This window comes from Cheilinus undulatus, linkage group 7 (assembly GCF_018320785.1).
Source record: "Cheilinus undulatus linkage group 7, ASM1832078v1, whole genome shotgun sequence".
NCBI lineage: Eukaryota > Metazoa > Chordata > Actinopteri > Labriformes > Labridae > Cheilinus > Cheilinus undulatus.
The window spans coordinates 47,956,422-47,970,748 of record NC_054871.1 but is presented as its reverse complement, the minus strand read 5'-3'; the positions used below and the strand labels follow the sequence as shown (position 1 = coordinate 47,970,748).

The window sequence follows — 14,327 nt, the reverse complement described above, 5'->3', positions numbered from 1 at the left end:
CTTTTCATGGTATTTGAGATGCACGTTAACCTAGTCAAAGGCAGATTCAAGAAGATTACAGCTGTGATTAACAGAAAAATCATAGTCTGTATCACAGTTTTTCCTTGTAAAGATGCAATTTTTAGTGATGTAAAATCCAGCCAATACTCATTAATACAGCTCACTTAAGGTGTGTTTTTATCCGGAGGTGGAGTGAAGTCAACTCAGACAGATCAGGAGGTTTTCTTGCTTCAGCCTCTCCACAGGCAGAGGTCAGAGTTCTCAGAAAAGGACCAGAGACGTTTAGATGATTCAACAGACTCCTCATGGGCAAGTCTGGAGAAGAAACTGGAGCACACAAGTCACTTTTTCATGTAGTAGTTTACAAAGGACCAATGCTTTGATGTGCACTGCAGGTCATTAAATTGCATGAAGTGACTCGTGTGCTCCAGTTTCTTCTTTGGATTTTCTGAGGAGTCTGTTGGATCATCTCTTGAATATTAGACTGGCAGAGCTCAGCCAGGCCTGCAGACTCAGAGGGACAGGCAAGGGTTGGTTGGACCAGTGGTCACTCTGAACTTCACTGATTTCCCACTGTTCAGCCAGAAAGCCATTTTTATTGCACAAGTAATTTAACAATTCAAGAACTTTTAAGCATGCATACCAAGACTGAGGAAACCTAAAGCTCCAGCAGCACTTGAAATTTAAAGAACAGCTTTGTTAAACCAGCATGCCCTTCAAGATGACCCCAATGAAGGGCACAAGCCAAAATGCATCAGTCTAATAAAGTTGTCCTTTAAACTACAAGTGCTGTTGAAGTTTTCCTTTTCTTCAAAGGCTTGACCATCCTTCAGCTTGGAAGCACTAGAAATGCCAAGTTCATGTAACCATGTGATTCCTTGAAATCCCTGGAAAAACAAAACAAACTGGTTATATATAAATGAGTGAAATTAAATCAATGCATGTCCTCTCAGAGGACCACCTCCATCTTATTTTGACTTCTTTTAGCTACAGGAAAGTGGACGGCAGTGAATAAATAAAACACTTCACACAGAGTGCATGATAGCCATTTATTACAGTCAGGTGTGTTATGCTTACCAATAATTTCATCAACACAAAACAGGCAACAAAATAAAGTTTTGAAACCTCATATTTTGCATCCAAGATGCCATTACTGTTCTGTAATCTGTAAATACTGTGATTCTGTTTGGGATGCCCCACCCAGGACCAACATGTGACAGGTCAAAGGTCAGACAAGGCCTCCCCTAGATGATGTATTTGAAGCTGAACGTGCTGTCACAAGAGAGTCGTTTGCCTTTGCATCTGCCGCACAAGTCCTGTCTGTGGGGCCGTTTTGGGTCAACGTGGCGTTGTGTTATTGCACAGGAGCAGCGTGCTTTGTTACAAGTCTGAGATGGAGGAGAAGATGCTTTAGATTAATCATGAAAACTGGTCAAACATTTAAATATGAGTGACACCAGGCTGGTTAAACTTCAAGAAGATCAATCGGCTCATTCAGGAATCAGTTTCAGCTGCTTTGGTGCAAATTAAAATAAGAACAGGTGGCATAGCTATGAAGTCTGACCTCATCATGGTGCATCCATGCACAACGTTTTAAATGCCTATGAATATAAACGGGGCTTTCTGTCTGTAGTCTGCATTCATTTTGCCTGATTCTGCATGCCCACTCAAGGTTTAAGAACACAGACCAAATGTTGAAACACCACAGCGGATCATGGCCAGGTGATGAGCGATGCCTGGTTTCCTCCAGGCATGACGCTTTGCATTCAGGCCACAGAGTTCAATCTTTGTATCATCAGATCAGAGAATTCTGTTTGTCATGATCTGACAGTCCTTCAAGTGCCTTTTGGCCAGCTCCAGGCAGGCTATCATGTGCCTTTTACTGAGGAGTGGCTCTCGTCTACCTAAAGGCCTGATTGGTGGAGTTCTGCAGAAATGGATGTCCTTCTGGAAGGTTCTCCTCTCCCACAGAGCTCCAGCATTGCTCCATGTAGAGTGACCATGGGGTTCTTGGCCAACTCCGTGACTAAGACCCTTCAACCACAATCGCTCAGATTGGCTGATTGCCAGCTCTAGAAGAGTCCTGGTTCCAAACGTCTTCCATTTACAGATGATGAAGGCCACTGTGCTCGCCAGGACCATCACTGTTGCAGATATTTTTCTCCACCCTTCCCCGGATCTGTGCCTTGATTCGATCCGGTCTCAGGCCTGCAGACTGTTCCTTTGACTTCATGGCCTGGTTTGTGCTCTGACATGCTCCGTCAACTATGGGACATCATATAGACAGGTGTGTGCCTTTCCAAATCATTTCCAATCAACTGAATTTACCACAGGTGGACTCCAATCAAGGTGTAGAAACATCTGAAGGATGATCAGTGGAGACAGGAGGCACCTGAGCTCAATTTTGATTTTCACAGCAAAGGCCGTAAATACTTATGTACATGTAGGTTTTTGTTTTTATTTGATAAATTTGCAAAAAGTATTTTTCACAGTGTCATTACGGGGTATTGTATATAGAATTTTCTTCTAAAATTGTTGCTTTTTGCCTGGAAAACATTTCCTTTGATTTTAAGACATCCATCCATCCACTATACTGCTTATCCTATTGGAGGTCGCAGGGATACTGGAGCCTACCCCAGCTGTTACTGAGTGAGAGGCAGGGTACACCCTGGTTTGTTCACCAGTCAATCAGAGGGCTTACATTTAGAGACAGACAACCAGTTAATCTAAAAAGCATTTCTTTGGTGGTGGGAGGAAGCCAGTGTACCCTTAGAGAACCCACGTGCCAAAGTGTCCCATCTTAGTGTGCAACTCTTTTCTGGGTTTTACTTGACTTTAAGAGAGTTGTCAAAACAGTTATAATTTAAGTTAAAAATGTTTTGCTTGCACCTCTCCATTCCACCCATCACCACTAATTTGCACCAAAGCAGCTAAAACTGACTAGAACCCCTGAATGAACAGATTGATATCCCAGAGTCTCACAGACTTGGTGTGCCATGATCATGTCTTTAATTTTGAGCGGTGTGTAAGACAGAGTAGGTTAGAAAGAGCTCACGTGACATGTGATGTCCTCGACACGGTACGGGTTGAATTCCTTTTGGCATTTTCTACAGTACTGTTTGAAGTAAACCTGCAACACACCAGACTTATTAGTGACATAAAGCTTTAAAGGTAGGCAGTGGCAAATTTACATTACACACAATGTTAAAGGGCTATTTCAAAAACCTAAAGCTACAAAGGAAATACTTAGACTTAACTTTAAAATGTCCATTTTTCTCCAAGATGGCTGACTTTTCTCACTCATCCCTTATTCTCTCTGGTTACTGATAAACACTCGAACATGTTTGAAAACTAAAAATGCTCACCTTGTTGGTTCCCTGGACACACCACACATAGGCACTCTCCCATCGTAGATTACACTCTCTGCAGTGATAATATCCATACTTCTGTTCCAGAAACTGGTGAAACAAAGGAGTCTGTAAACGTCTACTCTCCCCTGAAACTCACCTCTTCATGGCCTCCAACACAAAGCACAAATAATCAGAATAATTGGATCAATTCTCAGCGATATCCTGATATATCCTTGTTTGATTGTCCTCACGTCTCAGAAATTCAACCCAAGTATTAAAATCCAGTTTTAGCACGCAAGAGTACTACAATAGAGATGAACAGAATGATTTGGAGTATGTGAAACTTTCTGTGTTGGTTTGGCTCTCTTAACTTAATCTTTTTCCACCAAAGGGAGATTTTATTTTTAATCTAACTTTTATTTAATCAGATGAAGACCAGCTGAGAGAGATCTTTCACAAGGGTGACCTGGTCTGCAGTTAAAATGCAGAAAATTGAAGTCACAGAAAGAATTCAAAAGCACAGGCACTGTTTAATGGTCTCACACCGTTTAGCATTTAAGAAAAGATTCAAGTGAATTGAGTTCTGGTTGTTTCAGATCAGTCTGGAGACTTTTCATGTGAAGGGGGCATTTGCCGCACCCTTTGCATGAAAACTCTCTTGGTACATGAACATGAACATCTAAAAAAAGGCAGCCATATGATTGTAAATTCAGTGTAAAAATGGTTTTGATTATCACTATGAGGGCTGTTTGAGGAACGAGTACAATATCCTAGAGGATGATAAGTGCTGCAAGGGGTCAAAAAAAGTCAGTAAAATGCAACCAGGTGCTCTTCAGGATGAGTGGGCAAACTAAATAGCCAAATAAACAGAATGGTTTGCCAGATTTACAAATATACAGTAGTCCATAGTAGAAACAGCAGTCAAAACTGAAAACCAGAGGCACTCTGATGAGATAAAAATCCTTTATAAAAACAGGAAATGCTACAAGAGTCTTCGTCATGAAATACAGATAATGAACAAGGCGTCATGTGACACGTCTGACAAAGCACTTATTAAAAAAAACAGCAAACCTCAAAGTGCACTTGAGGTTTGCTGTCCTGTTTTTCAAAATGTGCTTTTTTCAGAGGTGACCTTTGTCAGGTGACGTGTCACATGACACCGTACTTGTAAACACCTGTTCTTAATCCGTCCGTCAAGGCCATCCCTGTTTGATAAAGCATTTTTATCACTTCAGAGTGCCTCTGATTTTCAGTTTTACTGCTATTTCAACTATGGACTATACTTGGAAATAATCTGTCATGTCACTCTTCCTTTTTTCACTATTTACAGAAACATTTCTGCTCCCACTTCTGAGTACTCAATGACAAAATATCATAGGTTGCAAAGGTTAATGTACTGACAGGTATTACATTCACGATGTGAATTACTAAGATTAAAATAGAAGTTTAAAGAAAATATGCTCGGTCTTAAAGACCTTTAGGATGCACGGTATCAGAATGTTATTGGCAGATATGAACATTTCTGCCAATACTGGCTGTAAATAACAGGCACAATAAATTTGTGAAATTTAGGGCTAAACCTACAGACCTCCATCAGCTGGTCTTTCTTCATCCTCATTCCTTAAATTTAATTTTGTGTTCTGAAGACTGAAGTTAGAGGTCTAACCAACATTTATATATCGTTGTCAGTCATAGTGAATCTGTAAATACTGGCATATTGAACGTCAGAAAAAAATTAAATATTGTGCTACCCTACTTATCCTTTAACATTTGTACTTCTATGCAAAAATAAATGCATTCCAGCCCTTGGCAGGTACTTTCAGACACAAAATCCTCCAACAACATTTTATAAAATGCTAAAACATCTTAAAATGCAAGACCATTTCATTAAGAAAATTTGTGAACTATTTTTAACATCAAAATGTTTAAGGAACTGTCTGGTTTCATGAAATGTTTATCATCATCAAAAATGTTTATTTATTAACAATGAGGGAGAGTGCATAGATAAACATAAGCCATGGCCTCCTTTACATCTATAGTCCCTGACAGGTCCATATATAAAATCTACAGCTTGAGAAAATATTTTTACTCAACTATTTTTGCAGTTGACCTTCAGGGCCACCTAGAGTGACCTTTATTAAACTGGTATCATTGAAATAACATGCACCTTGCGGTGGATCAGGACCGGACTACAAATAATTGTTAACTCAATTCTAACTCACCTGAAAGCGCACGCGCGCTTTGCCCTTTGACCCGTCCGTGGTTGTAGCTGGTTGCACATTTTCACTCCTCACCGGTGGTCTGGTTTGTTTGGTCTTGAACTTTTTTCGCTGCTCGGGGATCTTCTCGGTCTTTCCGTCCTCAGCTGCCCGGCTCTCCTCGCTCTTCTTCTCGGTCTGATCTCCTGGAGGCTCCCCGGCCTCCACCTCAGCACAGGAGCCTTCTTTGTTGTTGTTTTCATCGACCAGGAAGGAGGTGACGCTTCTGTAGGCGATGGGTGAGTACACTGCGAGGGTTCGGGGGTATCGCACGCCGCTCGGACTGCCGGGCTCCTCTGGCCGCCTGCCGCGCCGGGAGTCCCGCTTCATGGAGAGGAGGGTCCGCGGGCCGATGGAGCACTGCACCGAGGCGTCCCTCTTCGGATTCACCTGCACAGCCACATCCTTGGTGTTGGCCTTGCGGAGCCTCGGGGTGAGTTTGGGGTTGATCTGGGATAAGATAGATTTGAGCTGCGCGCGCTGCTGGTTGTTAAAGGACTCTGGGTCTCCATAGTGGGACAGGTAACTTTTATACTTCCACCCCGCGTCTTTAGCGCGCGGGTATCTGCCCGTATAAGGGTTGTAAGATGAATAGAAATAGCTGTCGACTTGTTCGTCACCATACGTTGCCATTTTGTTCAACCAACCAGACCCGAAAGGTGTAGCTATTTAAGTAGATTGGCAACGTTCATGCGCCATTACGCATGATTATTCTCAGGTGTGGGGTCACGTGGTAGGGCTGGCAGGTCTGCATGACAAAAGCATCCCAGTGGCCAATCAGAAGTAGTCCAAAAAATCATCCCTATCCCGTGGGGAATTCAAAATAAAACCGGAAAACCAATGCAGCGCCATGAAAATTCATTTAAGTCTAAAACCATCACTGTCAAATGTATTAGCCAAAATACGAAAAAAACGTATGCATACATACCAGCAATTAAATCAGTTTATGTGATTGTTTAACCTTTCTCTTAAATTACCTAAGGCGTTAATTTTGGTGATATCTAACATAAGGGAACATGTAAACAGAAGTATAACATTGTTTCTCCGTCAGCTCTCTCAGACAGCTACTAGTCTTTGATCTATTTATGCTGGGCTTTTACCATCCTCATCATTAGATGCTTAATGTAATAAGGCCAGTTTGCATGGAAAGGGATGTTTTTCCCCAAATAACTGCATATGAGCTCAGCGTCTCTGCATACCGGTGTGTATGTGCGGTGACAGGCCTACAACAATCAGAAAACATTAAAGCTGTGCCTCTGGACTTATTTACAGAGTTTTAGTGCATGCACTTTCTCAAACGGCCCACCTTCCATATGATGAACAAAACACTAACTCTGTCACCTACTCTAACAAGCTCTTAGCAAATGAGACACGTCATAGTAGTAATATCGGCTACATCCGAGAGTATGGGCTAGACCTGCCCTCCGTAAAATGTCTTGAGATAACTTTGGTCATGAATTGGCACTATACAGGTGCCTCTCAAATATTAGAAGTACAGCTGTCAAATTAGCTGTCTGTAAGCACTGAGAGGTGGTCTGACGCTCTTTAGGTGTATCAAACTGTAGGATGTAGCACCAGGGATGTTCCAACACCATTTTTCCTGAGTCTGATACCAAGGTGTTGGGTATCGGCCAATGCCGAGTACTGATCCGATACCAGCATGAACTTTCTGGACTGACTGTGCAGGCTAGCAGATTATTTTAGACCTATATTTGACTCAGAACATGGCTGCTATCCTCCCCCCAGAAGATCATTGAATTCAGAAAAGGAGGAGAAGAGGATGTTATGGTTCTAAGGGTATCGTTTAGCTTTAAATGTCTGCAGCTGTTAAATCCACCTCAAAAAGGATTCATGTTGAAATATTTTTTAAAATGACTTAACATTTGATCTATTTTGACAAAAACCAATTTCCAGCCATTATTAGTAAATATTATAAAAAATGTAAATGGGTTAAGACTGGCGGAAACGGGGCAAAAATGGCTGATAAAGTGGTGAAAAGGGGTTAGAGAGTGGCAAAAATGTGTGCTAAGTGGCAAAACGGGTTGTGGGGTGGCACAATGGAACAAAAATTGGCAGGGAAAGGGGTGAAAAGCGGTTGAACTGTTGCAAAATAGAGGAAAAGAGGGCAGAAGGTTTCAAAAATTGTTTAAAAGTTGCAAAAAAAAGCAAAAGATGCCTGGCAAAGTATTGAAAAGGGGTTAAAGAGGGGCAAAATAGGCAGAAAGGGGTTTAAAAATGGCAAAAATGATCAAAACGGGTTAAGACTGGCGGAATTGTTGCAAAAATGGCTGATAAAGTGGTGAAAAAGGGTTAGAGAGTGGCAAAATAGGCAGAAAGGGGTTTAAAAGTGGCAAACATGATCAAAATGGGTTCAGAGTGGCATGAAATGTCGCAGATATTGACAAATAAAGTAATGAAAAGGGGTTAAAAAGTTTCAAACATGAGTTAATATTGGTGCAAAATCATGATTGGAGGGGGCCCATTTGCTGGGGTTTTCAGGGGCCCAGCCAATGCTGTGGGCAGGCCGGTCTTCTTGTAACCTGCTGCATCATAGATAATAGGGATAGACCTCACTCTTAATGCCTAAACATTTTCTGCGTTTTGAAAGAAAATACAAATATGAATGCAATAATATGTTAATTATGACAAAATATTTATTTAATTTTGGTTCATTTGAAAGTCCGGCCCCTGGAGTCTCTGTCAAGACTAAATCTGGCCCTTGTGTGGGACTTGATGACCCCTGCCTGAGAGTTAATTGAGCGTTTAGCCGAATGAGGAAAGAGATGCTTAGGAACATCCTTACTAATGATCGTAGTGTTGCTTAATGTAGGCTACCTGGTCTCTTGATTTCTCCCCCCACAATAACAGACACATGAAAACTTTTTGTACATTTTAATTTAATTTCTTTACATATTGTATTCTCTGGATATATTTGTTTATAATATACACATAATGTACAGTTTGATCAGACTGTTAGTGAAGTCTGTGGAGCACAGTGTTGGACTGGAACAGCGATGAATGGTTCTGATATGTTTGTCTGAAGTGTCTCCTTCACTTACACATTTACCACAGTCACTTTCAGGGATCTCTCCAGGCAAACATTGTTTTTATAAACACGTCAGCATCCTCCAGCCGATAAACACAAATCAGTATTTCACCAGTTTAGGATTAGTTTTTATCCCAGATTCTGGTTTTCAGTCTGTAAACAAAAACAAGGTCTGATTTGGTAATCTGGTTTCAAGCTTTAGGTAACTCAGCTCACTTTCATTACAGGTGCTCAAAGAAAAATAATCCAATCCAGGTACTGAGATTTCAGGTTTACCAAATACAGGTTACAAGAGTTTTAGGCTGTCTAAACATGAGATCAGGGGTGTCCAAACTTTTTCCAAAGAAGGACACACACAGAAGTATATTAGGGTGATGGGCCCACTTTCATATTCCTCACCATGAGGATTTTAAAGTTAATAAGACTAACCCAATGTAATTTGATACATGCTTAGCGATTGAGTATGCCTAAATGGCTAGTTAATGGCTGACAGGGCAAATAGAGAGTCATTTTCAGGATTCTGGGGAGCCAATCAGATTTCAAAAGGGCCCCGTTTAGCCCTAGCTACCACTAGCTCTGCCCCTGAAAAGTTATTGGTGCCGTTACCTGCTGTGATAATCCATCAGGACGTTATTAATCCAGATATCTTCTTGTCAAAATGTTTGTTTACAGATTTAACATGGTAGTACTGCCTTGTGCTGAAAACAAGAAGTACAGTACAGTTCAGCAAAAGCTTAATGTTTTAATGTGAGCCACATTTCATCTTATCTCTAGAATTTGCTGCAGGCCAATCAAAAATAGGCACCCCTGCACTAGATCATTTTAAACCAGATTTCCTCAGGGTCTGTAATCTAGTCTGAATGCAACCACTTCCTGGGCTGATATTTTTGATTAAGTTAAAATTATTGTTGGTGTATTTTTAATGTTTCTTATCCTCTAAACTAAAGGCCTTTTACATTTTTAGCTGAGCACCAGAGGTTTGAAAGAAACCAGAAGTGTCTCTCTTTATCATAATCCAACCCAAACAATTTAAACCAAAACTTTAATGAAGGTCCAAATCAAACCAGGCTTGGTTTATGCAATCCAATCAGAATGCTTAACTCTTTTTCTGGGTTATGGTAAATGGTGAATGGGCTTGAGCTTGTATAGTGCTCAAAGCACTTTTACACTGCAGGTCACACCTATCCATTCACAACCACTCACTCCACATTCACACACTGATGGCAGAAGTTACTATGGAGAATTGGCCATCAGTATTGGCTAATCCCACTCATGCATATCCATACCCATTTGCACACCACAGACAAAGCAATGGGAGCAAACTGGGGTTAAGTGGGGTTAATTGGGGTTAAGTGTTTAGCCCAGGGACACATTGACATGTGACTGCAGGATCTAGGATCAAACCTACAACCTGACGATTTTGGGACAACCAACTCAGCTGAGCCACAGTCGCCCCTAGTGGATATATTAGAACAAAGTTTTCTCTTTTAAATGATAAATTGATCATGTGGGTGTTGAAAGGAGGCCAGGATAACGTTCAGTGAAATCTGGTCTACAAATAGATGAAATGACAGCATGTTTTATTTTTAATGAAAAAGTATAAATGCAGCTTTGTGCTGTCTCCCTGAAGATCTTGGGATTTAATCATGGAAGAAGTTCATCTCTCGGATACCTCTGCACAACCAGGTCTGGTCTTTGGTCTGGTTTGTCCCTGAAAGTGACTTTAGTCTTATAAACTCACTCACACAGTTTTTAAGCACTCTTCTTAAGTGAAACCATTTGTTTTGTTGGTGTGATTGATATCCCACTCACAAATCAGCAGATGACAGTCGCTCTAAAGATAACACAGTGGAGGATCAAACATGATGATTAGAGATGCTCTGATACAGTTTTTCTATTCTCATTATGCCCAATTTACAGTTCCTACTGGTTCCTGACTTTATGAATCTGAATAAATCTGAAATAAATCTGAATAAAAAGTCCATCAGTGAGATACTATGAAAAAGAAGCTAAAAGAATAGGGATGCACCAGTTTAACATTAATATTCACTATTATGTTTGCTGCTGACAAACATCAGCCCATCTAAAGCATGAACCACCATCAGTAGCCAACATTTAACAATCTTTGTGTTGCATCAATTCAATGCTGACATCTAGCACACCTAACTGTTGATTCACAGAAAAGTTTTTAATCAGACAGAGGAAATGGTGCTTGTATAAAACTGGTTGTTTTCATGGTCAAACATGGGAGAAAACGCTGGCAGAGTGGCAGTGTTAAAGCTCATTTATGCTCCTTCTACACACAGAAAATAGACCCGAACGTTTTGACTGATAAGACAGTATCCTAAGATTCACACGTTTGATATTTTTGGGTTGGTGTTAAAAATAAAAAAAATCTGCTGGAGGGTCCGGCTCCACACAGACCTCTACTTCTCCATTCCAACGGACATTCAGTTTCTGTTTGATGCCTGCCCAGTTGTTCTGTCGTCGTTCGTCCGTACCGGCGAGCTCACATCTTAAACAAGTTCGTAATACATAACTGACTTCCACAGTTGTTTATTTTAAAGGTCAGCCATTTTTCCTATGTATTCTCACTCATTGTTTTAAAATGTTGGCTACGCTGCTCAACAGTGCCCCCATAATTACTGGTGGTGTTTGGTGATTATACGGACAAAATGCTCTGTCTGTATGCCTGGATGTAGATTATAAATAAATCTTTATACCAAAAGCAGAAAGTAAGTAACCTTGCAAAGCAGTTGGAGTTACCAGACTATCATCTGGCAAATTCATCTTGAAAAGTTTTCAACCCACAGCATGACCAATCAGCATCATTTGAGGAGAACGATGCTGTAACTGCCAGCAGGGTTTAGCCGGCAATAGCAATGGCTGCCGCTTTTAATGGCGTGAAAGATGTTTTCACTCTTGCATCAACCTGTTTTGGCATTAGTTTGTGATGGTTACAGGGGGAAAGGATTGAAGTTGAAGTGTGAGTTGACATGAATAATGGCTGCCAGTGCAGTGATTAGCTTGTATGTAGCCACAGTGGCAGTTTTGTCAAAACTGGACAACATTTCTGTATTGAAAGAAGCGCAAAGAGCCACACTGAAAACTTTTCTTGACAGAAATCATGCTTTTCACTCTTCTCCCAGCCTGCTGCTACTTGAGTTTGCGATCGTTACGGTAGGGATGTACAATGCCTGCTTCTGTGGTCGCGATTAGCTCAGATGTAGCTGTAGTTTAATCAGACCTGGATCACATTTTTTTATTAAAATGCCACATTGGAAGTCTTTTTCTTGTCAGATAAGATGATTATGCACCTTTCCCAACTGGCTTCAAAGTGAATTTTATTCACAGAGAAACTTTGCTGTTCAAATATTACAGCAGTGTGAACCTGTAGAGCTCAGGTTTCAACTGCAGCTGCACATTCCTGACTACCCCATTTTGTCTTGCTGCTCTGATTGGCTCGTATTAAATGCAACATACAGAGCAATCATCCAATTACCGTATGAGAATTTTCTGTAAGGTCTGCCTGAACCTCGAGCCAAACGCTCAATGGTGCTTAGTGCCCTAAACTTCGCCTGGAAGGCAGCAGGTGCCTGGAAGGCATGTCCCGCCCTCCAACCACCCTCCAGTCAGGTGACGTCGTGAGCCATCATATCAGCGAGCAAGCTTCCCCACACAACTATGCTATCTTCTTTTCTATCTTTTATATCAGCCATAAGTTTGTTTATATTAGCTAGCTTAAGTCAGATCTGATCAAGGGCATATATTGAAACAAACAAGCAAACAAAATAACCCCAGTTGAATCTCCTTTGCAAATTAAGAGAAGATTATTTATTTAGTAGGTATCTAGATGCCTTCTAACCTGACCCGCCAGATGGATAAGCTTCAATAGGAAACGTGGGAAAAGGCAGAGACTTTGAAAAAAACTCAGAGTGTGATTGGATGAACGTTCTGTCTGTCGCATCTCTACGGGCCAATCAGAGCAACAAAACACGTGACGTAGCTGCTATCGAGCTGTGCAGCTGCTGAGAAATAACGCAAAACATGACAACTAAAGGCATGTAAGTAATTGACTTTTGTTGTTTTTGAAAAGAAAAAACTCACTGCTGTTGTTTGTTCTTCTTTTTACGAAGAAATGTTGTCAAGTTCTGATAAAAATGGCGCTTTGGCAGCATCCATGCTAAGCTCTTCCACCAATTGCAACGGCCTCTTGTTGCTGCTTGTTTATGTCACGACTCTGCCGTGCCTGAAAGTACTGCCCCTCGCCGCTGATTGGTCCTGTCACTTTCTAACCGAGCCCAAACGGTTCAGATGGGAGCTTTGCAAGATGGATTCGCTAGTGAGAAATAAGAAAATGGGTGTATCCATCTGCGTTGCAAGGTTAGATGCCTTCAAGGATTCTTAGTCTTATCATACAGAGCCTAGCTGACTTTAAGGCAGCTAAAGACATGGAAGGGACATGCTAATGTCTTCAGGCAACTTATAATGGCTACCTGCTAGGCAGCTAATTGGTTGTAGATAACTGTAGAGGGCCAATGGGCTGCCTAGCAGGTAGCTAGTATATATATAGCTAGTATATGTGTCACCTGGAAAGAAAGCCTAGCTGCATTACAGTTACCACTACCAGCAGGCTGCCTATCAGGCAGCTTTTTCAACTTTGCATTCGTGATGTAAATCTCCTGTTCCCATTCTCAGAGATACTCTAGTGGGCTGACTGTGGAGGCCACCTCGATTCAGTGAACTTGTTGTCATCGGGGAGGCACAGTATTTGTTTTTTGCCAATATCTGATCTGCCCATGTTTAAAAATTAAGTTTAGCTGATACTGATATTGATGACTGGCTTTGAAAGCCACTTAAAAGTCTAAGGAATAAGGATGAACAAAGACTTTAGTTGTTGGTCCAGCCTGTAAGTCCCTAAAGCTATTCATACATTCAGCCAATATTTCTGCTATAAAGATCAGGATAAATGTTTGTTTCTGGCGATACTGACAATACACTTTTTATGCTAATATCTGCCAATACCAATATCATGCTGATTATCTTGTGCGTCCCTTATTGTCAGAAACCGGTTTGAGATGATATGGTGGGTGATTCTCCAGGAAGTAGTCATCAGAACAGGGATATGCTGTGGTCTTTAAGGGGTGGACACAGTAAGCAACAACACTCAGGTAGGCTCTGGCTTTGTAATGATGCTCAGTGTACCTTGCTGGAATGACCATGCAGGAAATCCTAGTAGATTAGCAGTTTGTGAAATTGTTAGACCAGCAATACAACCATGGCACATTCAGAGTCATGTAAATCATGGTTCTTTCCCATTTTGATGCTCTGTTTGAGCTTCAGCCTAAATGTATTGGTTGCCACTGATTAGATGTTTGCGTTAAGGTGCAGCCAACCAGATGTACCTAATGAAGTGGCCACTGAGTGTAAAGTATGAGCTGGTGATGTCACAGATTCACAATTCGAGATTTTAGGCGGTATCTATGATTGTGGTATCAGAACACGTCTAATGAAGATGTTTGATTGTTTGTCCAACCAATGAATGAAGCTTATGACATGAAGCACCTCTTTTAGCCGGCAGTCCTCTTCAGCTTCCTCCTATAATCCATGCTTTTCTATATGAATGAAGATCACATACAGGTCTCATTCTGCCTGATTTTTATGATTTGCACG

General features: G+C 41.2%; 1 protein-coding gene across 1 annotated transcript; it reads right to left on the bottom strand.

The window, feature by feature from the left end:
• Window positions 1-1,035: 1,035 nt before the first annotated feature.
• On the bottom strand, window positions 1,036-6,279 carry zar1 (zygote arrest 1). The gene is made up of 4 exons (XM_041790666.1): window positions 5,573-6,279; window positions 3,366-3,458; window positions 3,056-3,130; window positions 1,036-1,388 (listed from the first exon to the last, which is right to left on the bottom strand). The coding sequence occupies exons 1-4, from the start codon at window positions 6,239-6,241 to the stop codon at window positions 1,245-1,247; spliced, it is 981 nt and encodes a 326-aa protein (XP_041646600.1). The 5' UTR covers window positions 6,242-6,279; the 3' UTR covers window positions 1,036-1,244.
• Between the last annotated feature and the right edge of the window lie 8,048 nt (window positions 6,280-14,327).

Bases quoted from the DNA above. Each gene is read 5' to 3' on its own strand.
- zar1 (XM_041790666.1), bottom strand. From the start codon at position 6,241: ATGGCAACGTATGGTGACGAACAAGTCGACAGCTATTTCTATTCATCT. The intron at 3,131-3,365 runs GTGAGCATTTTT...GGTGTGTTGCAG, and splicing joins GTGTCCAGGGAACCAACAAG to GTTTACTTCAAACAGTACTG. The intron at 1,389-3,055 runs GTGAGCTCTTTC...CCTCCATCTCAG, and splicing joins TCGAGGACATCACATGTCAC to ACTTGTAACAAAGCACGCTG.